The following is a 27,437-nucleotide window of genomic DNA, read 5'->3' as shown; positions in this document are numbered from 1 at the left end:
CCTGTCTCTACTTAACCACCCACTTATTTTTTTTTTAATTTTTTGAAAGGTATAACTTTGTTTCGTTCATTTAATTTTGCAGATATTATCAGGTTTGAATTTCTGTACCCTATCTCTACTTAACTACCCACTTAATTTTTTTTTAATTTTTTGAAAGGTATAACTTTGTTTCGTTCATTTAATTTTGCATCAATGAAATTGAATGAAACTCACTCAGCGCATTGCCTAATATAGTGAAATTCTCAATAATTACTCCGTACGCCTCTCTTCTCTGACAGAAACGTCCAAGTCAGCGGCAGAATTTTACCCTAGTTCCTGCAGAACAAAATTAGGCAGAGAACAGAAGACACCTTCCTGCATGTTAAATTGGGCAGAGAACAGAAGACACCTTCCTGCATGTTTCTATATGAAAATTTTGACACACGGCTTTCGAATTAATTACCATTCTTTTGACTTGTCAAAGTCCACCAAACCAATCAATTTCCCATGTTATCATAGACTTTATTTAGCCTCGCATTAATTACCCTTTGGTTTTGGCCAGATGCCGTGCTCATTACTTCTTGAAATGGTCAAATCTCAAACAATAGTTTTTTTGTCAAGATTCAATAAGGACTGGGAGGCACAGGCCGCCGTTGCTGTGGCTTTCTTAGACTTCTAACCAGTTAAGTATGCATCAAGCATAGATTTTAATCATCTTTAAGAAATTTTGTAATGCTTTGTGTTTGGAACGTTATCACTATCATTATCTATGAATTTCAAAATTGTGGAGAGTTTAAGCATGTTAACATGATCTTGATTTTGCAGATCATTATAATATAAACTTTGAAAATCATAGGTCCAATAAGCTTTGAAGACGCAGAAGCAGCACGCTACTGTACTCCGCAGGCAGGACAATGGATTTTTCATTGCAGTTTTTCTTCTCTTCTTTAACTATTGCCTTCCTTCTTACTCTTAACATTGCCCAACAACAGCCTCTATACAATTTCTGTATAGATGGTAGTGGTAATTTCACCAGAAACAGCACTTACGAGACAAACCTCAATAGCCTCCTTTCCGCTTTCTCCTTTAACACAGCAAATGATTACGGGTTCTACAATTTTTCATCTGGCCAAGGTTCGAACAGAGTTAACTCAATTGCACTTTGCAGGGGAGATGTGAATTCAGGTGATTGCATCAGCTGCATCAATAACGCAACCGCTGCGCTCAGAAATCTCTGCCCCAACCAGAAAGAGGCAATCATCTGGTACGATAATTGCATGTTCCGCTACGCAAATCGCTCCATCGTTGGTGTTATGGAAACCAACCCTGCGTTCTACATGTGGAATTTAAATAACGTCACGGATGTGGATGCTTTTAATCAGGCCCTGGGTACTTTGATGGATACCCTAAGAAATAACGCTTCATCGGGCACTTCCCTTCGCAAGTTTGCAACCGGAAGTAGAGCAGTTACAGCTTTCCAAACAATATATGCACTTGTTCAATGCACTCCTGATTTGACCGAGGTTGCCTGCAGCTCTTGCTTGAGTCAGGCTATTGGATCTATTCCGGTATGCTGTGACAGAAAACAAGGAGGCAGGGTAATTGGGCCTAGCTGTAATTTTAGGTTTGAGATTGATCGCTTCTATGATCTCACCGCTGCTGATATACCAACACCATCATCACCGCCACCAACACCAGCATCCCCACTATCTCCCCCGCCCTCAAACGATACCACAACTGCAACAGGTACGCTTTCTGCTTTGTTTTGTCAATTCAACAGTTGTTTCTTTCCCAAATAAGAACGTTTGTCAAGAATTTCTCCATCTTGTATCAAAGGGATGTGTGCCTGTAAAAATTTTCTTTTCCTAGACAACAGGGAAAAGGGTTTCTCGAATTTAATTAATTAAATTAAGAGTAGTTTCAAAGTTCACTATTTCAGCAGTCTTATAGAAAACGCATTTTTTTTGAAATTTTGCAGGACAAAAGAGTAATTCATCTCGAACTACTATTATCATAACAGTCTTGGCTGTTGCTTTTGCGGTAATTCTCATTTCCAGCGGCGTCTTCATCTTTTTAGGGGTGAGGAAGTCAAAGGTGAAAGCTGAAAGTAAGTTAAAAAATCGGTTTATCGTTTTTTCTTTTTGTGTATGTGTGTGTACTTGTTCTTTTTTTCCTTTTGGAACGTTGTGAATGAATTTAGCTCGTGATTGAATCTACTGTTTACTTGTTTGTTGTTTTTGTACTTTTGTTACACCTCTGAAGAGCATGAAGGAGCTGAAGCCGTGGATGAAATCATAAGTGCAGAGTCCTTGCAATATGATTTCAACACCATTAGAGCTGCAACAAATCACTTTTCTGATGCAAATAAGCTTGGACAAGGTGGATTTGGGGCAGTTTATAAGGTAAGACGATAATGATCATCCCTAAGAAATAAAAAGGGTATGCAAGTTCAGTTTGCATATGCATATATAATTCATTCTGATATCTTCTCAGGGCACAGTTGCTAATGGAGAATTAATAGCAGTGAAAAGGCTGTCTACAGATTCTGGACAAGGAGATCTTGAATTCAAAAACGAAGTTCAGTTATTGGCCAAGCTTCAGCACAGGAATTTGGTTAGGCTTCAAGGTTTCTGCCTAGAAGGAAATGAAAGGCTTCTCATCTATGAGTTTGTGCCTAACGCAAGTCTGGATAAATTCTTATTTGGTATGATATATCAGTGTATTATAGAATGTATAGAACAAAGCGAAAGACCAACATCCATGTTTTATTTTATTAATTCGGATTTGTACATTTATGGTGATGCAGATCCAGTTAACCGTACATATTTGGATTGGGAAAGACGATACAAAATCATAGGAGGCATTGCTCGGGGACTTCTCTATCTTCATCAAGATTCCCGACTCAGAATTATTCATCGTGATCTCAAAGCAGGCAATATATTATTAGACGCAGAGATGAATCCTAAAATTGCAGATTTTGGCATGGCAAGATTGTGTGCAGTTGATCAAACTCAAGGTGCTACTAATAGAGTCGTGGGAACATAGTAAGTGCTAGAAATCTTCTGAGTAAAAAATTACACTTGTAATTGCATATACTATTATTATTTTTTGTTAAACTGCCCTCTGCCCTCCTATCATGTGAATAAGAGGCTGATATGTGACCGATGATCATCCTCACTTGAACGATTCAAAGATTGATAAGTCATTTGTCCCTTTTTTTCCACAAGGAAAATTAATTTTTCTTTTATTGACTTGCAGCGGATACATGGCGCCTGAATATGCAATGCATGGGCAATTTTCTGTTAAGTCAGATATTTTTAGTTTTGGTGTACTACTTATGGAGATTTTAAGTGGTCAAAAAAATAGTGCTTTCAATAATGGGAGTAATATAGAAGATCTTCTAAGCTTTGTAAGTATTCCTTTGTCCCCAAGTATGAGATTGTAACTCATGAAATTAATTTAAAGCATTAAAAGAATGTACTGTTTAATAATTTACATGAATTAAACCCTGCAGGCTTGGAGAAATTGGAAGAATGGGACAGTAATGGATCTTGTAGATCCCAGTTTGAGGGATGGTTCAAGAACTGAGCTGATGAGATGCATCCACATTGGGCTGCTTTGTGTTCAAGAAAATGCAGCTGCGAGACCAAACATGGCTTCGGTTGTTCTGATGCTTACTAGCTACTCTGTCACTCTGCCACTACCCTCGCAGCCTGCATTTTTTATGCACAGCTACACTCAATCAGGGATGCCGTGGTCGCAGGACTTAAATTCAGGGGCAACAGAACCCAGTGAATCCAGAAATGAAATTGCGGTAGTCTCAAACAATGACGTTTCAATTACCGAGCTGCATCCGAGATAGCAAGCTGGTCACATTTCTAACCATTTGTGTGTCAAAATTCAGTACCATAATCATTCATGATTTTTAGAAAATTCAGTGGTTGTCAGTTTGAGCTGATTACCCTTGGACCATACTTTTCATGTTATAAATTTGCACAGATGAACAAACATAAATAAATAAATAAAAGAAAAAAACTTGAGATCTCCTCTTTTGACAGGCAATGTGATTGATTTTCCACGGCTTTATAATTGCCACAAGGAAATAAAAGTAAAAATTCTTTGCTCTTTTTCCACTCGTAGAGATGGAAATAAACTTGAAGCTTCACAGCTTATCCTCTTCCACCACTCCCATCTCAATCAACTGCTGTCTCTTTTTGTTTTGTTTTGTTTTTTTCTAAATTCTGAATCTGCTTTGATCTTAAACGTAGTGTGTGAACCGCGAAGCCCTTCTAGCAATTTAGGAAAGAAATTTATGAATAACCCAAAATCAAATTTTAACATCTCCAAAATCTAAAAGATAAGTGTCGAGGCCTTAAAAGAAGTATGTCAGGCTGCTAGATTGGAGAGAGCTAGCCTTGTTCAATTAGTTCCATTGTGACAATTACGAGTTTAGATTCTTCAACACTTGAATCCGTAGTTGAAGAAAAGATAACGTATATTGAGATTTACATCTCAAAATTATATCAATTAAATTAAATTCGAAATTAAATATTGAATTTACACAAAAAAAAAATGATTAAAAAAAAAGTAGTCCATCCAATTAAAATTACCCACCAACGGCAACAAATGTTGGATACTTTTAAAAAGTCTATGGACCAAAAGTCAATAGTCAATAAATTTATTTATATTGTAACAATTAACAAACATCGACAATCATCTCCAATTTTCTTTTAGTTTTCTTTTATATAATTAACCATCGTGTATTTACATTTACTCAGTCTCCAGGTTAAGGTCAGTTTTATTGATAACAATATTGATATTTTCCTTCCCATAAGAATTCGCCAATCTCCTTCACCCACATATAGATGCTTTAATTAACTAGGATGAATAATGGTCAAAAAGCGGTGACTAAGGAATAATGTGCCATCTGCTTTTGCCTGTGTCACGCATTCTATAAAGTAGATAAAAAAAAATGGGGTATTCGAAAAGGAGGATACCGTGTTTTGGGCGCACAGAAAGGCAAGCTTGGTCCATGGCGGCTTGTCATTAACCACTGCCATCTTCATCAATCCACTCAAATATTGTTTTTTATTGTTCCTAGTTCCTAACCCCTTTTACCGCTCGTGATAATAAATTAATTAATTATAATCATACCTAAATCCTTAGGTACACGAACATGAGACAAGAGAGCTTGAAAAAAGAGAAGATCCAAAAACCCAATTAAAAAAAAAAAGTCTCAAATTCTCAATTCGATTTTGTAATTTATTGATGTTTTCCCCATTTTAGCACCTATGTTTATAAAATTCCATAGAGATCTTTTTCAAGGCAGAGAGACACAATGGCAATGAGATCTTCACAACTGCTACTCTATTTTTATTTAGTTCTCCCATTCCTTGCTACTCTCGCCCTTGCAGCCGATCCATTATTTCAGGCTAGTTGTATAAGCACAGCGGGCAACTTCACTGCAAACAGCACTTACCAGGCCAATCTCAACACCATCTTCTCTCAGCTCACCTCTCTGACAGAATTCAATTACGGGTTCTATAATCTGTCTGCTGGTGAAAACCCCAGCAACATTAATGCAATTGCACTTTGCAGGGGGGATAGAAACCAAGATGATTGCAACAGTTGCCTCAATGACACCATTTCAGAGCTCAGGCAGCGATGTCCCTTTAACAAGGAGGTGATCGGATGGTCTGAATTTTGTATGCTGCGCTACGCTAACCGAGACGTCTTTGGAGAAATGGAAAGCTCTCCCAACGATTGTTTATCCAACACACAAGACGTAACGAATGCTGATCAGTTCAATCAGGCATTGGATGTCCTGTTGAATAATCTGAGCAGTCGAGTCGCAGCTGGGGGTCCTCTTCGCAAGTATGCAGCAGATAACTCATTGGCTGGCGATTTTCAAACAGTATACGCTCTAGTACAGTGCAGTCCTGATTTGTCCGAGCAGGAATGTGGTGATTGTCTAACGTTGGCTAAGCAAGGGATTGGACGTTGCTGCTTGGGGAAAATGGGATGCAGGGTTCTTAGTCCAAGCTGTTTCTCAAGGTTTGAGTCTAGCCTATTTTATCAGACTCCAATTCCTCTACCGTCACCTCCGCCATCTCCAACGTTTCCTCCTTCCTCTACGGGAGGTAAAGTTTCTAGTCCTGCTGTTAAATTATATCTGTCGTTTTTCACTTAAAATGGATATTAAGAATAGTTTTATCTATTTAATTTTCTCCTTGACGCTTGAATCATTTTTGCGTTCCTTGGACATAGATGGCTTTTTTATATACAAAGGATGCTACAGAAGAGTTTATAAGTGTTAAAATTTGACTTTAAATCTCTCGAATACCATCTCTTAAGAGTGATTGACTGAACCAAACAAATTAAGCTCGAGTTCAAAATACATAGCCTTTCCTAAATTCATTTTCTCATTTTAAGTTGCATCCTATTCATGATAACTCAAAAAACTCCAAATCCCTGAATAATTCTTTTGTTCTGTATTTGGGCTAGATTTTTTCTTGCCCTATTGTTTTGTTAATTTTGACACGATAGTGAAGGGGTAAGAGTAAGACAGAAGAGACTTTAGGCCCGCTGCCAACCTGTCCTCATTTATTCAAAGTGGTTATATGTTGCGACTTTGCCCCAATTTTGCCTAAATGTATTCAATTCTTAATTTCTTATCTTCACCTTACGTCCTTAAAAACACTTGCTTGCTTAATATAATAGTAGAAAAATGGAAAAAAAAAAAAGTTGTGCGGGGATTATTGTCTTCATTGTCTTCTAAGTTTATCTAGTCGATGTGTAAGTATATGAAATTCTAATATTGAATTTTGCAGGAAAGGGCAATAACGCAACTCGTACTGTCATCATTGTTGTCATCATTGTTATTGCTTCAGTTGTTGGAGTTCTGTTGCTAATTAGCTCCTTCTGCATCTTTCAGCGAGCCAGAAAGACCCGAGAAAAAGTTGCTAGTAAGTAATATTACTCCCTAATGCAACATGACAATTGACTTGATTCAATTAGTAGTAAATTTCAACCATTAGCTGCTATTATGGGTCATAAATCAGCTGCTGAAGAAATGTGTGATGAATAAGCAAAATTACTGTCAATTACCAGTGAATAAGTTTATAACGTCTTAGAAGAATGTACTTGATATGCATAACAAATAAAATTATTGTATCTGCATGTAAAAACATTTTGCTTCTTGCAGCTGTTGATGAGGTTATTAGGGCTGAGTCCTTGCAATTCGACTTTGCCACTGTTCAGGCTGCAACTAATAACTTTTCTGATGCAAGCAAGCTTGGGCAAGGTGGATTTGGAGCTGTTTTCAAGGTAAAAAGCCTTACTAATTGGAAAAGAATATTCATTTATCTCAAACTACGGAAGTTTAACCTAAATTTTGAAATCAATCTAAAGTCACTTATGCTGTATTATATTATTTTCAGGGTCAGCTTCCAAATGGACAAGAGGTTGCTGTGAAAAGACTATCCAGGAATTCTAGACAAGGAGACCTAGAATTTAAGAACGAGGTCCTGTTAGTGGCCAAGCTCCAACATCGCAATTTAGTTAGGCTCCTTGGTTTCTGCTTGGAAGGGCATGAAAAGCTTCTTATTTATGAGTTTGTGCCAAACAGGAGCCTTGATCATTTCATATTTGGTACAGTTTCATTTTCACTTTCTGATGTATTCGTAACAATTTTAAAAAAATTTATGTTTTTTAAGGAATAGACATCAACAGAACATATTCACAAACTGGTAACATCCAAGCAAAAGCATTAATCCTAGTAATTTTTTCCTATTCTATTATAGTCAATTTGAAACTTTTATGAACTTGTATTAATATTAGATCGAGCCAAGCGTGCACAGTTGGATTGGGAACGGCGCTATAAAATCATAGGTGGCATTGCTCGTGGACTTCTTTACCTTCACGAAGATTCTCGACTTAGGATAATTCACCGGGATCTTAAAGCAAGCAACGTTTTGTTAGATGCGGAGATGATTCCTAAAATTGCAGATTTTGGGATGGCAAGGTTGTTTGTACTGGATGAAACACAAGGCAATACCAGCAGGATTGTAGGGACATAGTAAGTATCAAAATCTGATTGAGCTTTGAATTGTTTGTTTACTACATAAATTCCAGTACTATATATGTTACAGAAACAGCATGAAACTCCAAATAAAGATTTAGTTACATTCGATCTATAAGAAAAACCTTGCTCGTCAAATCGAGAATAACAATAGATATGTTCACATGCAGTGGATATATGGCACCGGAGTATGCTATGCACGGGCAGTTCTCTGTAAAATCAGATGTATTCAGTTTTGGTGTGATCATTCTGGAAATTGTAAGTGGTCAGAAAAATAATTGCTTCCGATATAGGGAGGACGTGGAGGACGTTGTAAGCTGTGTAAGTATGACTATCTAAAGTCATATCTAAATCTAAAGCCAAATAAAATCATGAAGGTTCATGGAATCCAATTTCACTTTTCTATATGCTTATTGACAATTTTTTGCAGGCGTGGAAAAATTGGAGGGAAGGGACAGCAGAGAATCTCATTGATCCAACCTTGATAGACGGTTCCAGGAATGAAATGATGAGATGCATCCACATTGGATTACTGTGCATTCAGGAAAATGTAGCTGACAGACCAACCATGGCTAAAATCATTCTGATGCTTAATAGCTTATCAATCTCCCTCCCGGAGCCATCACAACCACCGTTTTTTACGCACACCAACATTAAATCTGGCATTTCATCCTCGTTGGGCTATGATTCCATGGTGTCTAAAAGTGAAACACTTCCATTGTCCAAGCTTGAAGCTTCCGTTACTGATTTATATTCTCAATAGGATTTGAGAATTGAATGTTAAAATTACAAATATTTTGACTTAAATTTACTCTTCTGACTCATGCCTTCATATCAAATTTTCTTTTTCCTTTTTTTAACTTATGCTAATAAGATATGAGTGCAAAAATTGTGTTCGCATAATTAATTCTTTCGATTAGAAATGAAAAAAAAAAAAGAAAATTAAAAGATTCTTTGGTGAATCCGAAATTTAATTTACAATATCTATAACTTCTTTTTTTTTTTTATTCATTGCATCCTTTTTTGAAAAAAAAAATCTCCTTTGGTTTTGTTTGAAAAATAATTAAAAGTTCTTAATGCCATGAATTTTCGTTATAGGCCTGGTCTTACCAACCATACGCTTTCCGCTAAGTTTTGCCAATCAACATCTGTTAACTTGCTTTCGTCAGGTCAAGAACCAATTTGAACGGCTTCTATTTTCCAAGTTGTCAATTCTTTTTCACCAAAAACAAAAATTGTTAATATCTGTTTGTCCTTAATTAAAGCATTGAAATATAAAACATTACAGTATGAAGAAAATCCTTTGTTTTCTTAAATTTTTGAGAAAGACGTGCATGCCTTTAGCAATTCAGAAATATGAATAGTTCACATTATGAATAATTTAAATATTTATATATCTAGTTTGCTACTTGAATAACAAAATTTTGAAAAAATTTTGAATAACAAATTTGTTTCAAAATTTTTTTTTAAATACTCAAAAGAATTGTATTATTAGTTATTTGAATAATAAACTTTTTAATTATTCAATCATATGGAATAAATATTTATTATTAAATGAAATGAAACTTTTAAATTATTTAATAATTTTGAAATTAATAAGTAATTGAAAATTATTAAATTATTTATTTTATATATTTATTTAATTTTTAGTTTTTTTATTAATGAGTTGATCCTATAATTATAAAAAAAAATTATTATATTAAATTAAAGAATTTATTTAAAAATGCTAAATAAAAAAAAAAAAAGCTATGTGGTATGAGCACTTTCGTCTTTACACTATTGCTACGAGGGCAAAAAAGAAAAAAAAAAACAATGGGGAAGCATGGACCTTCTTTGAGCCTTTGAGCTTCAACGAGAAATTGAGGCCCGCGTCACAGTCAAGTGATTGAGATTCCAGCGTGATTGAAGGTGTCAACCGCACCACATTAAAGCCAAGTGGGGATCCAAATGGACTCTGAAATTCCAGCGTCATTGAACCGGCCAACCGTAGTTGCCGCGCCACACCATTGCCAACTGGGGATCCAAATGGATCCTATACCATAAAAGGCAGTCCGCAGTCGTGTTTTAATAAATTAGTTTACTAGCCCAAAAATTGTGAAGGGCAAGGACTAGACGCTGGGAATGGGATCTTCAACATTTCTTCTGTTTTCTTATTCAGTTCTTCTATCCCTTGTTACTCTTACCATTTCGGATGATGTTTATTTTGAGCACAACTGTACTGAAACCAGAGGCAACTACACCACAAACAACAATTACCAGGCCAACCTCAATAGCATCGTCTCTCAGTTCTCCTCTCTTACAGAATTCAATTACGGGTTCTTCAATCTGTCTGCTGGTGTAAGTCCTGACAACGTTAACGTAATCGCACTTTGCAGGGGTGACTTAAACCAAAGCCAATGCAACAGTTGCCTGAACTACACCGCAACCGAGCTCGAGCAACTTTGTCCCTCCATCAAGGAGGCGACCGCGTGGTCTGAACATTGTTTGGTGCGGTACGCCAACCGAGACATGTACGGAATGCTGGAGAACGATCCTCGTACTTGTGTATACAACAAAGCAAATGCATCGAACCCTGATCAGTTCAAGAAGGGATTAAGTGAACTATTGAAAAACCTGAGCAGCGAAGCTGCAGCTGGGGGTCCGCTTCGCAAGTATGCGGCAGGTAATGCTACAGCTGGTAACTTGCAAACGGTATACGCAACGGTGCAGTGTACTCCTGATTTGGACGAGATAAATTGCAGTACTTGTCTAGATTTCGCGATGAGCGAGCTTGAAAAGTGTTGCTATGAAAGGATAGGATGCAGGGTTCTCAGACCAAACTGTGTCTTGAGGTTTGAATCTAACCCATTTTATAGTCCCATTGCGGTTCCTCTACCACCTTCTTCTTCTCCGACTTCAATAGGAGGTAAAGGATCTTGCCTTTCTGCTAAAAGATATCGTTCTCTTTCCTTTTAATGCTAAGAATAATAAGATCTAAATAAGGATTCTCTTAGCATAAGAAATGTAATTTACAATTTACAAATGGTATATATCTTGGCTTTTCCGTTTTGGGTATCAAATGGATTTTTGATTGTTCCCTTGAATCCCCTGCAAATTGGCCTTTGTGTTTACTCATTTTCTCGCTTTAAGTTGCATGCTACTGTTCCATTGGCGAAACCAGAAAGGTTTTGTTTTAGAAAACGGAACAGCCATTGCTTGAATAATTTTGTTGTTTTCTTCAATTTTTTATTCGGTTAAGATTTTATTTAAGGACTACAAAGAAGACTTCTACTCATTTATTCAAAGGCGGCTATATCTTTGCAATAACAAATATTTTGAATAGATCATTTAAAAACAGAGCAATCAGAGCAAAGCATTTCGAAGGAAATAGAACAATTCCTAGAAGACCAGCAAATGAGTAGTTGTTTAATATACACCTACCAGATTCCAGGGGATCTAGCTTATTTATTTCTGTTTATGGCATTAATCGTGGGGATTGTCTTCTAATTCTAATATTGTGTTTTGCAGGAAACGGGAACAACACAACAAGAACAGTAATCATTGTTATTGCTTCAGTTATTGGCGTTCTGATACTAATTATCATCTCGATATGCATTTTTATGAGACGCAAACAGACACCGAAAAAGGTTGAAAGTAAGTAAATTGACTCCGTTAATATGACATTAAATTTGGCTTGATTCACTAAAATATAATGACAGAAAGACATTCAACGAAATTTTCTACTGCTAAAAACAAACAGCACATTACTGCTATGGTTATAGACCAGATGGTGAAGAAACTACACAATAAACATATTGCTTTTTGCAGCTAAGGATGAGATTATTGGGGCTGAGTCCTTGCAAATCGACTTAGATTCTGTTCTGGCTGCAACTAATAACTTTTCAGATGCCAATAAGCTTGGACAAGGAGGATTTGGAGCTGTTTACAAGGTAAAGATCAGCACTGCTATCAGAAAAGAATGTAGTATGTTTTATCTCAACGAGAATCATATTTCTAAGTCCATCAGAAGTCACTTGTGGTACATTCTACTATATTTCCAGGGTCAGCTTCCAAATGGAGAAGAGGTTGCTATGAAAAGACTGTCTATGGAATCTCAACAGGGAGACATAGAATTTAAAAACGAAGTCCTATTATTGGCCAAGCTTCAACACCGCAATTTGGTTAGGTTAATTGGTTTCTGCTTGGAAGGACACGAAAAGATTCTCATTTATGAGTTTGTGCCAAACAAAAGCCTTGATCATTTCATTTTTGGTAAAGTTTCAGTTTCAATTTCATTTCTGATTGCATTTATATCAGTTTCCTTTTCCTAGCAAAAAACAAATTGGGTTTCATGCTTTCAAAGACTATAGTACTTTGTATATTTGATGTCTTTTAGCTGCCTAGCCAGCAATAAAGACATGTTTAAGACTGACAATACCAGACGAAAACCTATATTAATCCTAGAGTTTGTTCCTATGCAATACGATTGATCTAAAAATTTTGTGATGATATAGATCAGGTCAAGCAAGCAGAACTAGATTGGGAAACACGCTACAAAATCATCGAAGGCATTGCTCGTGGACTCCTTTACCTTCATGAAGATTCTAGGCTTCGAATAATTCATCGCGATCTCAAACCAAGTAATATTTTGTTAGATGCAGATATGATTCCTAAAATTTCCGATTTTGGGATGGCAAGGTTGTTTGGACAGGATGAAACGCAAGGCAATACTATGAGAATTGTGGGAACCTAGTAAGAGCTGGGAATTGTTTTTTTTTTTTTTAATACGTGCATTAATCTAGTAGTATTTTATGCAGCAGAAACAGCATGAAAATCCAAAATAGAATAAAAAATTCACGAAGTTTTCTATGGTGCAGTGGATATATGGCTCCAGAATATGCTATTGATGGACATTTCTCAGTAAAATCAGATGTCTTCAGCTTTGGTGTATTACTTTTAGAAATTATCAGTGGTCAGAAAAATAATAGCTTCCGCCACGAGGAGAGTAATGAGTACATGCTGAACTTTGTAAGTATATGATTTCTAAAGACTAGAGTCATGTTTGTTTCCTCATGCAAATAAAATTGTAAATGTTAAAAGAGACATATTTGAATGTTTTAAGTGGACATTGCTGATTTCTTGTCAGGCATGGAGAAATTGGAGAGAAGGGACAGCATTGAATCTGATTGATCCCACATTGAGTGATGGTTCAAGAAATGAGATAATGAGATGCATCCACATCGCACTGCTATGCGTTCAAGAAAACATAGCTAGGAGACCAACCATGGCTTCAGTTGTTTTCATGCTGAATAGCTTCTCGACCACCCTCCCAGTGCCATCACAACCAGCGTTTTGTATGCAGAGCAACATCGAAAATGACATGTCATCTTCATTGGCCACTAATTCATGGGCGTCAGAGTCCAACAACTCCAATATCGAGTTACTCCCAGCATCCCTCAACGAGGTTTCAATTACTGAACTATCTCCTAGATAGTGTTTGGAAGTTGTATACAATAAGTTTATTATCTTGAATTTCATTTCTGTAGATTATATTCCACCTAAAGACTTTGCCGTATATCTCAAAGTTTGTGTGAAAATCCACATCCTATAATAATATATAATCCATATCTGTGATCAACGGTTTCCAATTTCTAGCATATCTAATTTCAGAGATTGGACAACGTAATTGACCAAAATTTGTTTGTACTAAACTTGGAAGTTATCCGAGTAATAAAAGATGAGGGTTTCAACTTTCAAGCTTCGAACAACATGGCTTCCAGTTCTCATACTCTTCCAAAGGAGAGGAGTACAAATTAGAAATTATCTGAACAATAAATGATGAGCATTTCAACTTCCAAGCTTCGCCCAACATGACTTTCAGTTCTCATGCTCTTCCAGAGGGGAGTAAAAAGTAAAAAGTACAAACTTCCAACAACTAATTAGAAGCAAGTTGTCAATTTTTTAGCCCCAAAACAGAAATTGTTGATATCTTCATTGGTGATTATTTTAAAAATGACATCTTAATTCAAATTTTAGTACTTATTTGTATTGGTTATATCCTTTTTGAAAAAAAATCTCCGTTGGTTTTGTGTGAAAAAACAATTAAAAGTTTCTAATGTCTTGAATTTTGTTATAGACTTTGCCTTACCAATTATATGCTTTGATTCAATGTCCATCTCGATGAGTGGTAAAATTTATTTCGGTAAAATTAAAAATTGTGGTGGATGTGAGATAAATGATAATAAGAAGATAAATGATTATTAAAGATATTAAATTAGAAATTATATATAATAAAAATTTTAGATTATTTAATGCTTATAAAATTAATAAATTATTAAAAAATTAAATTTTTGATGTGAAAAATAATATATTACTAAATAATTAAAAATTAATAAAAATAGTAATGTATTAGATTTTTTTTATTATATTAAATTAATAAAATTATGTCTTGATATAAAGATTAACAAAATTATTTTAAAATTTTTAACTAAAAGAAGATTGAAATGTAAGGATAGTTTTATTTTTATAATACAATTGTAAAAATAAAAAGGTAAAAAAAAAATAGTGCATTTACCAAATTGATCTATGAGACTTCTGTTGATCACTGAGGCTCCTGTACGTTTAAAATCGTGCTGTCTTTGTTAACCAAACACGTATATGGCACCATTGTTCCAAATTACCAACAAGTTTGGCCAATCAACATCCGTTAGGCCTGCTTTTGGTCGGGTCAAGAGCCAATTTGAACGGCTTCTATATTCAAGTTGTCAATTGTTTTTACCAAACACGAAAATTGTTGATATCTATTTTTCCTTCACTAAAGCATTGAAATATAAAACATTAAAATATAAAAAAAAAAAATTCTTTGTTTTCTTAAAATTTTGAGAAAGACGTGCTTGCCTATTGTAACTTAAAACTTTGAATAGTTCACATTATCAATAATTTAAAATAGTTATATATGTAGCTTTCTATTTGAATAACAAGATATTTTAAAACACTCAAAAGAATTATTTTATTAACTATTTGAATAATAAACTTTTTAATTATTCAATCATTTGGGATAAATATTTATTATTAAATGAAATTAAAATTTACTAACATGTTTATTATTAAAATTTACTAAAATATTGATTAAAGTTCGCTAAATAATTTACTAACAAAAATTACCCATGAAACTTGAAATATTCAGTTAAGAATATGCTAACCAAATCTTTAAGCAATAGAATTTAGAAGAATTATTTAACCCAAATTATCAGTTGGTGGACGAGCCGTGGATTTCGTAGGGTCAAGGTTAGCTAATTTCCATTATTTTCTAACATTGATTAATGATCAGGAAAAACAGAAGTAGAGAGGAATAATGGAAATAGAGGCTGCGGTTGAAGATTCAAAATCTTCATTGGACATTTGCGCTCTAGCGAGAAATTGAGGCAGCAGCATGATGAAAACAGCTTCACCGCATCACAATCAAATGATCCAAGCGAGATTCCAGCGTGATTGAAGTTGCCAACCTAGCCAACTGGCGATCCAAAGGGACCCCGAAATTCCAACGTGATTGGAGGTGCCAACCGCACCACACCACAGCCAACTAGGGATCCACCCTATATATACCACAAAAGGCAGTCGTGTTTTCATAAATTAGTATCCTACGCCAAAAATTGTGAAGAGCGAGGACTAGACGCTGGGAATGGGATCTTCAACATTTCTTCTGTTTTCTTATACAGTTCTTCTATCCCTTGCTACACTTACGCTTTCTGATGATGTTTATTTTGAGCATAACTGTAATGAAATCAGAGGCAACTACACTGCAAACAGCACTTACCAGGCCAACCTCAATAGCATCGTCTCTCAGTTCTCCTCTCTTACAGAGTTCAATTATGGGTTCTTCAATCTGTCTGCTGGTGTAAGCCCTGACAACGCTAACGTAATCGCACTTTGCAGGGGTGACTTAAACCAAAGCCAATGCAACAGTTGCCTCAATTACACCGCAACCGAGCTCGAAAGATTTTGTCCCTCCAACAAGGAGGCAACTGCGTGGTCTGAACTTTGTTTGGTGCGGTACGCCAACCGAGACATGTACGGAATGCTGGAGAACGATCCTCGTACTTGTGCATACAACCCAGCGAATGCATCGAACCCTGAACAGTTCAATCAGGCATTAAGTGAACTATTGAATGACCTGAGCAGCAAAGCTGCAGATGGGGGTCCTCTTCGCAAGTATGCAGCTGGTAATGCTACAGCTGGTAACTTGCAAACAGTATATGCTACGGTGCAGTGTACTCCTGATTTGGACGAGGGAAATTGCACTACTTGTCTAACTTTCGCGATGAACGAGCTTCGAAACTGTTGTTATGGAAGAATGGGATGCAGGGTTCTTAGACCAAACTGTGTCTTGAGGTTTGAATCTAACCCATTTTATAATCAGATTGCAGTTCCTCTGCCGTCACCACCACCGCCACCATCTCCATCAACTTCTTCTTTTCCCACGTCAATAGGAGGTAAGGGATCTCGCCTTTCTGCTAAAAGATATCGTTCTCTTTCCTTGAAAATTAATGCTAAGAATAATAAGATCTTGACTATATAAGGATTCTCTTAGCATAAGAAATGTAATTTACGATTTAAAAATGTATACATCTTGGCTTTTCCGTTTTGGTTACAAAATGGATTTTTGATTGTTCCCTTGAATCCCCTGCAAATGGGCTTTGTGTTTATTCATTTTCTCGCTATAGGTTGCATGCTACTGTTCCATTGGCAAAACCACAAAGTTTTTGTGCTAAGAAAGGAAACAGCCATTCCCTCAATAATTTTGAATAGATCATGCAAAAACAGAGCAAGCAGAGCAAAGCATTACAAAGGAAATAGAATAATTCCTAGAAGACCGGCAAATGAGCAGTGGTTTAATATGTGCCTACCAGATTCCAAGGGATCTTGCTTATTTATTTATTTCTGTTTGTAGCATTAATTGTGGGGATTGTCTTCTAATTCTGATTTTGTGTTTTGTATGCAGAGCAACATTGAAACTGATAGGTCACCTTCATTGGCCACTATCGAGTTACTCCCATCATCCCTCAACGAGGTTTCAATTACTGAGCTATCTCCTAGATAGTGTTTTGAAGTTGTATACAATAAGTTTATTATCTTGAATTTCATTTCTATATATTATATTCCACTTAAAGACTTTACTGTATATCTCACCACCAAGAGATGGGGATGAAAGTTTGGGTGGAAATCCCACATCCTATAATAATATATAATCCAGCTTTGTGATGAGAGCTCATAATATATATTCCAGCAATAAATGATGAGAGTTTCAACTTCCCAGCTTCGCCCCACATGGCTTTCAGTTCTCATGCTCTTCCATAGGGAATAAAAATTAAAAGTACAAACTAAAAAGAAAACACCAAGATCAATGACAAATATCAGTTTGAACAATGGTTCTTTGTGCTGAGGAAGGCAGACCCAAAATAACAGCCTGCCAGCTTATGCAATCGGAGGACAAAGAATATGATCCTGTGATGTATCAACAACAGCAGGAGGCAATAACTGCCACATGGAAACTCCAGGATAGCGAAGCACCAGCTTGCCACCAACAACTTGGTCTGGGGTAGAAAATGGGGTTGGAATAGCGGGAGGATGAGGTAGGAATCCTGGCTGAGAACACAAGGGTTTGACTTGCCGCTCAAGATTCTCTCAGTCTTTAGCTTTGTTTCTCATGGTGAAGTTCATTCTTTTCAGCTTACAAAATAGAACTCTGCTCAGCACAACCAAACAGAATTAAACACTCAAGAGCCACCTAATTCTCCTTGAAATTTAAGCAATACCAATGCATCAAATACAAACTTTAACATGCTATCACTTGTCCATGTATACTGGCACATAAAACATAAAAAAAATTCACATCAAAATCCAGGCTCACCTTTAGTTTAATAATCTTCTTCTATAGACTCTCGTTAGACTCCCTCAGTTTGTAAAAAATTAAAATATGCTTCTAGAAAACCACTAAAAGATCGTCAGAAAGTACAAAAAGACAAAAATGTTCGGAAATCAATATACACATGCAATATTCACACACAAAATAACAAGTTCAAATAAAAAATAAGAATACATAAATATATTTGTTTCGATTTAACCCAAAATGACTTACTTCAAACCCAATCCACTAACAAATAAATCTTTACAACTGTTTTAAAATAAGAAAAGTCATCAAAAACTTCTTATTTAAAACTTAATCCAAAACCCAATTATACCATTTTAATAGCCTACTTACTTAGCTATTCTCTTAGAGGTCTAACTATTTGAAAATTTTAAACCAAAACTAAAACATATTATTTATAAGGGTAAAACCTTTTATACTTTTACTAAACTCTCAATGTGAGATACAAAACAAACTCAAACTCTTATAACTTCACTTAACTTTTCATGAGATTATGAGATTCAAGGCAAATTCTAACAAATCCTCTCTTGATTTGAATTTTCAAACACTTCAATAATATTTGTAAAGTTGGCACGCTTACTTTTTTTATTTTCTTTCATCACAAGAATTTTAACAATTGAGCCTCTATCAAGCATGTACAAATGATGATCTTTGATTCTATTCCTTTGTAGAATCACACTAACATTCTTGTACACTTTTAGCCTATCATTTTTACCATAGCTAACTTACTCAAAATAATCAACTTGTAGCTATAACGCGGTACATACCTTATATGATGAAGCGTCCTAACAACACCATTGTGAGATTTAAGGTGAATACTCCCAATATCTTGAATCTGCAGCTTTTCATTATTGGCAACCACAATATCCACATATTTCTCATTTTCTTCTAATTCCACAAAACAACTCCAATCATTACAAACATGGACTATAGCAGTTGAATCTAAAACCCAACCTTTATCTTCTAATTCCACAAAACAACTCCAATCATTACAAACATGGACTATAGCAGTTGAATCTAAAACCCAACCTTTATCACCTTTCAAATTCTGAATTTCATTCACACAAATTTTCAAAATGACATCATCATCATCATCAAACACAACAGTAGTAATATCACTCTTTCTTTCATCCGATTTTTTCTCATCATTTGCCTTTTTAAAATCAACTATATCCCTTTTCAGCTTCTTGTAGTATTGTAGATATCCAATTTGATCCAAGTCCGGATCAATTAGGTTTGGTCCAAATGGGGGAAATTGGCCCAATTTTATTTTTTAGTTTTACTTTTATTTTTGGTTTTATTTTTTATTTTCTTGGTTTCTTTGTTTTGAATTTTGTTTTAATTTTTTTTAGATATAATGTTTTTTCTTTTCTTCTAGAAGATGATGAAAATTTATCAAAAATTTGGGGTGGTAGAGTTAAACTAGGATTCAAGGATTGATAATCTTGAATCTCAGTCGAAAAAAAAATTTGTATTGATCAGAAACTCTTCTGATCAATGCCTATAAATATAGGCTTGAACAAAACAAAAGGATACACAATACAAAGAAAACAAAAGCAAAAAAAAAGGTTCTAGAGAGTAGAAACAGTTTAAGGATTTTTAAGTTTTTTTTTTAAATTTTTGGTTTTTTTTCTGGAAAATTTCTAGAAAAATTTCAAAATTCAATCAATTTTTCAATGACTTTTCCAGCCAACTTTGAATTTTTCGACGAAAATTTTCAGTTTTTGGCTTTTTTTTTTCTAGGTTTTGGTAGAAATTCAACTGGAATCTGAAATTTTCTAGAGAGAAGAAAAAGAGAAAAGAAAGAAAGGAGAAATCTAAAGAAAGACCAGATTTTAGCCTTATATACCAGTGTAAAACGATGTCGTTTTGGAAGTAAGTAGATACCAAGATCCGCACGTTTCTCTATGGGCTAACCCGACCTGATCGCGACCCAATTTTGTTAACCCGCATTTCAGCCAATCTATTCCAGTCGAGTTGAGTCGAGTCTTTGAGTTATGTTTTTGAGCTGTTTCTTCTGCTTTGGGCTAAGCCGTATTCCAACCGAGCTAAGCCATTTCTTTTTGATTTTTTTTAATTAATTTTTTTAATTATTTCTTTTTATTTATGTATTTATTTTTTTAGTGTTTTTGCATGATTTAATTTAATTAAAAAATAATAAAAATAAAAATTTTGAGAATAAATATTAATTATCCAATGATGAAATTTATAAAAATTTCAAATGGTAAATTTTTATAAAATTTTTAGGTGAGAAATTGTCTAAATTTGGCCTAAATTGTAGAATAATTTAGATAAAGTTTCAATAACAATAATTAATATTTATTTTCAAATCAAAAAAATTAAAAAATATATAAAAAAACATAAAAATATAAAAATTTTTGGAATTAAATACAAATTACTCAAGGATGAGATTCCTAGAAATTTCAAATGGTGAGTTCTTAAGAAATTTCTAGGTGAGAAATTTTATCTAAATTTGGCTCAAACGGTGGAATGATTTAGATGAAATTTTAATACAAATAATTATATTTTTTTCAAAATAATAAAATTTGGTTGAAAATATGTGATAATTATCCAAGGATGAGATTTTTAAGAATTTCAAATGGTAAATTCCTAAGAAATCTCTAGGTAAGAAATTTTCTCTAAACTTAGCTCAAATGGAAGAATAATTTAGATGAAATTTAAATAAAAATAATTATTATATTATTTTCTTTTCAAGAAAAAAAATTAAAAAGAATTTCTAAATAGCCCAAATGGCGAAAAAATCTAGAAATTCAAAATAAGAAAAATATTTTTAATTTGGCCGAAATGATGGAATAATTAGACATATTTTCAACAAAAAAAAATAAAAACTAACAAAATTTTTTTCGATGACGGAGCCTTTTCAAGATATCAAATAGGATTCTTAAATACTCTTGAGGTGAAAAAATATTTTTAAGAGTTCTAGCAGATTAATGAAGAATCTTAAGAATTATTTTTAATATTTACAGATATAAATTTGAAACCATCAGACTTAAGATCATAGGATAAATTTAAAATAAAATGATACCATCCTTTAGATAGGCATGTGGGGGTGCTATAACTTTTTTCACATGTAATCGACTCCCGAACCCTATTCTGATTAGTAGACCCAAATCTATTCTTTTAGGAACCCTTAGTCAATCTTAGGAACTCTTTAAAGGGATAGATTCCTAGGTGACTAATCACACCTAAATAAAAAAGATTGGTGGTGACTCCATTCATTTGTTAAGTCTAGCTATAAATTTTTGGATCTATATGTTATGATAAGTACATTGGATATATTCCTTTTTCACCACAATAATAACATTTTATGTCAGTGTAATCACTGTCTCTTAATTTAGATCTCCTTCTTGATCCATCAATCTTTTTTTTAGTTTTATTTCGAACAAAAAAACCTCTACAACAAGTGTACTCCCTCCAAGTGATAAGTTCTGAATTCCTATAAATCTTTCGTTCTCAAGCAATATAACAGTCACATAATCCAACTTCAAAGTAGATTTACCCACCAACAAAGTCTAAACTAAAGGCTTGTAAAACTTGGACAAAGATGACAACAAAATTAAGGCATTCTCTTCATCTTTTAGCTCATCAACAAAAATTACTAATAATTGAAAAACCAATCTATTAAACTCATTCAGATGATTATGAAGACTTGTGCCTTCTTCTATCCTTAGAGAATTCAAATCCATCTTCAAACATAATCTGTTAGCTAACGACTTTAAAGCATAAATATCTTCAAGCTTATCCCATAAATTCTTTAGAGTACTTGCAATTAACACACTATACTTTATTTCTGGGGCTAGTATCAATCTAATAGTACTAGCAGCTTTCTTCTGAATTCTATTCTTCAAAACGTAAATACCCTCAAGATTATCTTACAGACTCTTCAGAGTACTCTCAATCAATACATTATACTTTACCTCACGCTAATGCCAATCTAATAGTATAACAACTTTTTTTTTAACTCTATTCCAATTATTGTTAGACATTTCCTTAAACTTACTACTCTCTAATGCGTAATCCAACCCTCTTTGTACTAATAGATTTTGAATCATACTTTGTCATAACATAAAATTACTCTTTCTATCAAATAATAAAATCTCAAACTTGAGCATAAGCATACTAGATATATCTTTTTCACGATCTTTTAGGCCTGCTTTTTCTTCCTACGAACTTGGCCTAATACCACTTGTTAGAAAATCAACACCCACACACAATACCCACACATAAAATAGCAAGCTTAATTCAAGAATAAGAATACACAAATATATTTATTTTAGCCTAACCCAAAATGACTTACTCAAAACCCAATTCACTAATAAATAAATAAAACTAATAAATAAATATTTACAACTGTGAAACTTTTGAAATGAAAAAATTATCAAAAACTCTTTACTCAAAACATAACCCAAAACCTAATCACACCCTTTTAATAACCTACTCACTTAGTTATTCTCTTTGTGTCTAATTATTTGGGATTTTCAAATCAAAACTAAAATATCTTAATTATAAAGGCGAAACCCCATATACATTTAGTAAGCTCTCAATGTAAGATATAAGACAAACTCAAACTTTTATAACTTCACTTAACTGTTCATATGTGATTATGAGATTTAAGGTAAACCCCAACAAAAAAAACCATAATCTAATACATGGAGTTTTATCAGAACGAGCAAAATTGAAAAATGTAAAAAACAAAGCTGATTTTAATCATTCAATTATGGGACTAATATATTAAACTTCAACATTTCTTATGCTTTTTTGGGATTTCTTCAAATTTTCCTAATTGTTTTATCGGAAATAACCATCGATGAAAAGTGTTGATAAAAATTTTTACCTCTTCTCCTTTAATTTCTAAAGTATGACTATCTAAAGTCATATCTAAAACCAAATAAAATCACGAAGGTTCATGGAATCCAATTTCTATACGCTTATTGACAATTTTTGTTGGCGTGGAAAAATTGGAGGGAAGGGACAGCAGTGAATTTCATCGATCCAGCAACCTTCATAGATGGTTTCAGGAATGAAATGATAAGATGCATCCACATTGGCTTACTATACGTTCAAGAAAACTAACTGACAGACCAACCATGGCTACAATTATTCTGATGCTTAATAGCTTATCAATCTCCCTCCCGGAGCCATCACAACCAGCGATTTTTATGCACACCAAAATTGAATCTGGATGTCATCCTTGTTGGGCTATGATTCCATGGTGTCCGACAATGAAACACTTACATTGTCCAAGAACGAAGCTTCCGTTACAGATCTATATCCTTGATAGGATTTGAGAATTGAATGTTAAAATTACAAATATTTTGACTTAAATTTACTCTTCCTACTCTTACCTTCATAACAAATTTACATCTAGTGTTTCCTTTTCCTTTTTTTTTTTAATTCATGGCCTACTAAGATATGAGTGTAAAAATTGTGTTTGCATATTTAATTCTTTTGATTAGAAATGAAAAAAAAAAAAGAAGAAAAATTAAAAGATTCTTTGGTTAATCGGAAATTTAATTTACAATATCTATAATTTTTTTTTCTATTCGTTTCATCCTTTAAAAAAAAAAAATCTCCTTTTGTTTTGTTTGAAAAATAATTAAAAGTTTTCAATGTCCAGAATTTTCGTTATAGTCTTGGTCTTACCAATCACACGCTTTGGACTAAGTTATGCCAATCGACGTCCGTTGACTTGCTTTCGTCAGGTCAAGAACCAATTCGAACGGCTTCCATATTCCAAGTTTGAATAGTTCTATATGCCTCTATAGCAATTTAGAACTTTGAATAGGTCATATTATGAATAACTTAAAATATTTATATATCTAGTTTGCTATTTAAGTAACAAATTTTTTTTTAAATACTCAAAAAGAATTATGTTATAAGCCATTTGAGTAATGAACTTTTTAATTATTCAATCATATGGAATAAATATTCATTATTAAATTAAATTAAAATTTGAATGACAATCTTTACTAAAATATTAATTAAAGTTCACTAAATAATTTACTAACAAAAATTATTATTGAAATTTGAAATAATGAATCAATAAAATACACAAGTTATTGTTTTCCTTATTACTCTATACATAAAATAATTTTTTTAATTGTTTTAGTAAATTTGTAATTTTATCTTTTTAATTTATGTAAATTTTTATATAAGAAATTAATAAAATAAAAATTAAATTATCACTCATGCATCAAATAGAGTAAAGCACACGCCATATAATTAAATAATTAAAATTAACTCATGCCACAAATTAGTTATGGATAATTTGAAATCTTACATGATTTCAATTAAATTCATCTGAAACTCATTCAATTTTTTTTTTCAAAATTGAGGAATAGTACGATTTGAACATTCGACAAACATGCAATGAATTATTTTATGTAATACTTAATTTAAAATTCTCCTTTTTTATTTTTTACTTTATTTTAGAAATTCTTTTGAATATTCGGTTAAGAATATGTAAAATTATTAGACCTCAATTTTTCAGAGAGTCCAGCTTAGCTAATTTCCATTATTTTCAAACATTAATTAATGATCAGGGCGAAAGTAGAGTCTCATAATGGAGAGTCATGAACATTCGTTGGTAAATGGCTAGCGGTGGGAGCAAACAGCAGTAAAATTGGTTTGGATGACATTGAAAACAATGATGACGATAAAATTAATTATTATAAAAATAAAATTAAATATTATAATGATAAATTAAAATTAATGTTAAAATATATATTTAAATATAAACATATCAATTATGATGAGATTAATAATGAAAAAAATGATAATTAAAGATATTAAAATAAAATTTTTGTATAATAAAAAATTTAAAATTATTTAATAGTTTTGAAGTTAATAAGTAATTGAAAATTATTAAATTTATTAATTATTTATTTTACATATTTATTTAATTTCTAGTTTTTTAGTAATGAGTTTATCCTATAATTTCTAGTTTTTTAGTAATCAAGTGATCGAGATTCCAGCATGATTGAAGATGCCAACCCCATCACACCATAGCCAACTGGGGATCCAAATGGACCCTGAAATTCCAGCGTGTTTGAAGGTGCCAACCGCACCACACCACAGCCAACTGGGGATCCAAATGGACCCATATATACCATAAAAGGCAGTCCGCAGTCGTGTTTTCATAAATTAGTTTCCTAGGCCAAATATTGTGAAGGGCGAGGACTAGACGCTGGGAATGGGATCTTCAACATTTCTTCTCTTTTCTTATTCAGTTCTTCTATCCCTTGCTACACTTACCCTTTCGAATGATGTTTATTTTGTGCCTCGCTGTAATGAAATCAAAGGCAACTACACCGCAAACAGCACTTACCGGGCCAACCTCAATAGCATCGTCTCTCAGTTCTCCTCTCTTGCAGAATTCAAATACGGTTCGTCAATCTGTCAGCTGGTGTGAGCCCTGACAACGTTAACGTAATCGCACTTTGCAGGGGTGACTTAAACCAAAGCCAATGCAACAGTTGCCTCAACTACACCGCAACAGAGCTCGAGCGACTTTGTCCCTCCAACAAGGAGGCGACCGCGTGGTCTGAACTTTGTTTGGTGCGGTACGCCAACCGAAACATGTACGGAATGCTGGAGAACGATCCTCGTACTTGTGCATACAACGAAGCGAATGCATCAAACCCTGATCAGTTCAATCAGACATTAAATGAACTACTGAATGATCTGAGCAGCAAAGCTGCAGCTGGGGGTCCTCTTCGCAAGTATGCAGCTAGTAATGCTACAGCTGGTAACTTGCAAACGGTATACGCAACGGTGCAGTGTACTCCTGATTTGGACGAGAAAAATTGCACTACTTGTCTAAATTACGCGATGGGCGAGCTTCAAAATTGTTGCTATGGAAGGATAGGATGCAGGGTTCTTAGACCAAACTGTCTCTTGAGGTTTGAAACTAATTACCCATTTTATAATCAGATTACAGTTCCTCTGCCGTCACCGTCACCGACACCGCCACCATCTCCAACAACTTCTTCTTCTCCGAATTCAATAGGAGCGCCACCATCTCCAACAACTTCCTGTTCTCCGACTTCAATAGGAGGTAAAGGATCTGGCCTTTCTGCCGAAAGATGTCATTCTCTTTCCTTGAAAATTAATGCTAAGAATAATAAGATCTTGACTATATAAGGATTCTCTTAGCATAAGAAATGTAACTTACAATTTTCTAATGGTATATCTCTTGACTTTTCCGTTTTGGGTACAAAATGGATATTTGATTGTTTCCTTGAATCCCCTGTAAATGGCCCTTGTGTTTATTCATTTTCTCGCCTTAAGTTGCATGCTACTGTTCCTTTGGCATAACCACAAAGTTTTTGTTCTAAGAAACAAAATAGCCATTCCATGAATAATTTTGTTGTTTTCTTCAATTTTTTATTGGGTTAAGATTTACATAAGGACTACACAGAAGACTTCTACTCATTTATTCAAGAGCGGCTATCACTTTGGAATTTTGAAGTTTGACCGTTCTTTGTCTCCACGAAGAATTATAATAATGATGATTCAAAAACAGTTTTTTTGAACTGAAAACTTAATAGCGAAGGAAAAGAAAATTTTAATAGCATTTTTCTAATAAAGCCAATATAAATCAGCTAATTAAATCTACATGTACAGTAGAAAATTATAGTAATAAAAAAGATTTTGAATACATCATGTAAAAACAGAGCAAGCAGAGCAAAGAACTTAGAAGGAAATAGAATAATTTCTAGAAGACCAGAAAATGAGTAGTGGTTTAATATGTGCCTACCGGATTCTAAGGGATCTTGCTTATTTATTTATTTATTTCTGCTTGTGGCATTAATTGTGGGGATTGTCTTCTAATTCTAATATTGTGTTTTGCAGGAAAGCGGAACAACGCAACAAGAACAGTAATCATTGTTATTGCTTCAGTTGTTGGCATTCTGATACTAATATAATCTCCACGTGCATTTTTATGAGACGCAGACAGACACCGAAAAAATTTGAAAGTAAGTAAATTGACTCCGTTAATATGACATTAAATTTGTCTTGATTCACTAAAATATAATGATAGAAAGACGTTCAGCGAAATTTTCACCTGCTAAAAACAAACAGCACACTACTGCTATGGTCATAGACCAGATGGTGAAGAAACTGTACAATTAACATATTGCGTTTTGCAGCTTAGAATGAGATTACTGTGGCTGAGTCCTTGGAAATCGACTTTGATTCTGTTCTGTTTGCAACTAATAACTTTTCAGATGCCAATAAGCTTGGACGAGGAGGATTTGGAGCGATCTCCTAGATAGTGTTTGAATACAATAAGTTTATTATCTTGAATTTCATTTCTATATATTATATTCCAGTTAAAAACTTTGATGTACATCTCACCAACAAGAGGTGAGGGTGAAAGTGTGGAAATCCCACATCCTATAATAATATATATTCTGCCTCTGTGATCAACGGTTCCCAACTTTTATC

The 27,437-nt window shown here is 33.9% G+C and overlaps 4 protein-coding genes and 1 pseudogene across 11 annotated transcripts; all 5 read left to right on the top strand.

The window, feature by feature from the left end:
- The first annotated feature begins 535 nt into the window (after window positions 1–535).
- Window positions 536–4,059, top strand: LOC111278238 (cysteine-rich receptor-like protein kinase 10). 6 transcript variants are annotated; one of them, XM_089764993.1, is made up of 9 exons: window positions 536–661; window positions 805–885; window positions 1,148–1,725; window positions 1,958–2,086; window positions 2,242–2,381; window positions 2,473–2,683; window positions 2,786–3,023; window positions 3,238–3,388; window positions 3,494–4,059. In XM_089764993.1, the coding sequence occupies exons 3-9, from the start codon at window positions 1,257–1,259 to the stop codon at window positions 3,839–3,841; spliced, it is 1,686 nt and encodes a 561-aa protein (XP_089621119.1). In that variant the 5' UTR covers window positions 536–661; window positions 805–885; window positions 1,148–1,256; the 3' UTR covers window positions 3,842–4,059. The 6 variants fall into 6 exon arrangements, with proteins under 6 accessions (XP_089621119.1, XP_089621120.1, XP_089621117.1 ...); XM_089764994.1 differs by lacking the exon at window positions 805–885; XM_089764991.1 differs by having other exon boundaries at window positions 2,473–3,023.
- Window positions 4,060–4,187: 128 nt separating this feature from the next.
- On the top strand, window positions 4,188–8,966 carry LOC111278241 (cysteine-rich receptor-like protein kinase 29). Its single transcript, XM_022864826.2, has 7 exons — window positions 4,188–6,119; window positions 6,810–6,944; window positions 7,184–7,305; window positions 7,419–7,629; window positions 7,819–8,056; window positions 8,230–8,380; window positions 8,490–8,966. Exons 1-7 carry the CDS (start codon window positions 5,318–5,320, stop codon window positions 8,820–8,822), a joined length of 1,992 nt encoding a protein of 663 aa, XP_022720561.2. The 5' UTR covers window positions 4,188–5,317; the 3' UTR covers window positions 8,823–8,966.
- Window positions 8,967–9,766: 800 nt separating this feature from the next.
- Window positions 9,767–13,672, top strand: LOC111278242 (cysteine-rich receptor-like protein kinase 26). 2 transcript variants are annotated; one of them, XM_022864827.2, is made up of 7 exons: window positions 9,767–10,964; window positions 11,567–11,692; window positions 11,867–11,988; window positions 12,100–12,310; window positions 12,553–12,790; window positions 12,916–13,066; window positions 13,185–13,672. In XM_022864827.2, exons 1-7 carry the CDS (start codon window positions 10,181–10,183, stop codon window positions 13,530–13,532), a joined length of 1,980 nt encoding a protein of 659 aa, XP_022720562.2. In that variant the 5' UTR covers window positions 9,767–10,180; the 3' UTR covers window positions 13,533–13,672. The 2 variants fall into 2 exon arrangements, with proteins under 2 accessions (XP_022720562.2, XP_089621123.1); XM_089764997.1 differs by lacking the exons at window positions 9,767–10,964; window positions 11,567–11,692; window positions 11,867–11,988 and having other exon boundaries at window positions 12,117–12,310; window positions 12,558–12,790.
- A 1,638-nt stretch (window positions 13,673–15,310) lies between these two features.
- Window positions 15,311–17,365, top strand: LOC111278245 (cysteine-rich repeat secretory protein 38-like). Its single transcript, XM_022864833.2, has 2 exons — window positions 15,311–16,530; window positions 17,040–17,365. The coding sequence occupies exons 1-2, from the start codon at window positions 15,720–15,722 to the stop codon at window positions 17,048–17,050; spliced, it is 822 nt and encodes a 273-aa protein (XP_022720568.1). The 5' UTR covers window positions 15,311–15,719; the 3' UTR covers window positions 17,051–17,365.
- A 7,569-nt stretch (window positions 17,366–24,934) lies between these two features.
- On the top strand, window positions 24,935–27,419 carry LOC149517691 (cysteine-rich repeat secretory protein 38-like; annotated as a pseudogene). Its single transcript, XR_016344169.1, has 2 exons — window positions 24,935–26,043; window positions 26,841–27,419. The product of XR_016344169.1 is annotated as a cysteine-rich repeat secretory protein 38-like (transcript).
- The last annotated feature ends 18 nt before the right edge of the window (window positions 27,420–27,437 follow it).

Source organism: Durio zibethinus, chromosome 8, assembly GCF_047325235.1.
Source record: "Durio zibethinus cultivar Kanyao isolate XHJ-2024 chromosome 8, ASM4732523v1, whole genome shotgun sequence".
Classification (NCBI taxonomy): Eukaryota; Viridiplantae; Streptophyta; class Magnoliopsida; order Malvales; family Malvaceae; genus Durio; species Durio zibethinus.
The sequence above is the reverse complement of the archived record's forward strand: the minus strand, read 5'-3'. Positions and strand labels throughout refer to the sequence as shown.

Coding starts and splice junctions, on each gene's coding strand:
- LOC111278238 (XM_022864821.2), top strand. CDS start 894: ATGGATTTTTCATTGCAGTTTTTCTTCTCTTCTTTAACTATTGCCTTC. Junction 1,726..1,957: donor CGATACCACAACTGCAACAG/GTACGCTTTCTG, acceptor GAAATTTTGCAG/GACAAAAGAGTAATTCATCT. Junction 3,024..3,237: donor AATAGAGTCGTGGGAACATA/GTAAGTGCTAGA, acceptor ATTGACTTGCAG/CGGATACATGGCGCCTGAAT.
- LOC111278241 (XM_022864826.2), top strand. CDS start 5,318: ATGGCAATGAGATCTTCACAACTGCTACTCTATTTTTATTTAGTTCTC. Junction 6,120..6,809: donor TCCTCCTTCCTCTACGGGAG/GTAAAGTTTCTA, acceptor TGAATTTTGCAG/GAAAGGGCAATAACGCAACT. Junction 7,630..7,818: donor CCTTGATCATTTCATATTTG/GTACAGTTTCAT, acceptor TATTAATATTAG/ATCGAGCCAAGCGTGCACAG.
- LOC111278242 (XM_022864827.2), top strand. CDS start 10,181: ATGGGATCTTCAACATTTCTTCTGTTTTCTTATTCAGTTCTTCTATCC. Junction 12,791..12,915: donor ATGAGAATTGTGGGAACCTA/GTAAGAGCTGGG, acceptor TCTATGGTGCAG/TGGATATATGGCTCCAGAAT. Junction 13,067..13,184: donor ATGAGTACATGCTGAACTTT/GTAAGTATATGA, acceptor ATTTCTTGTCAG/GCATGGAGAAATTGGAGAGA.
- LOC111278245 (XM_022864833.2), top strand. CDS start 15,720: ATGGGATCTTCAACATTTCTTCTGTTTTCTTATACAGTTCTTCTATCC.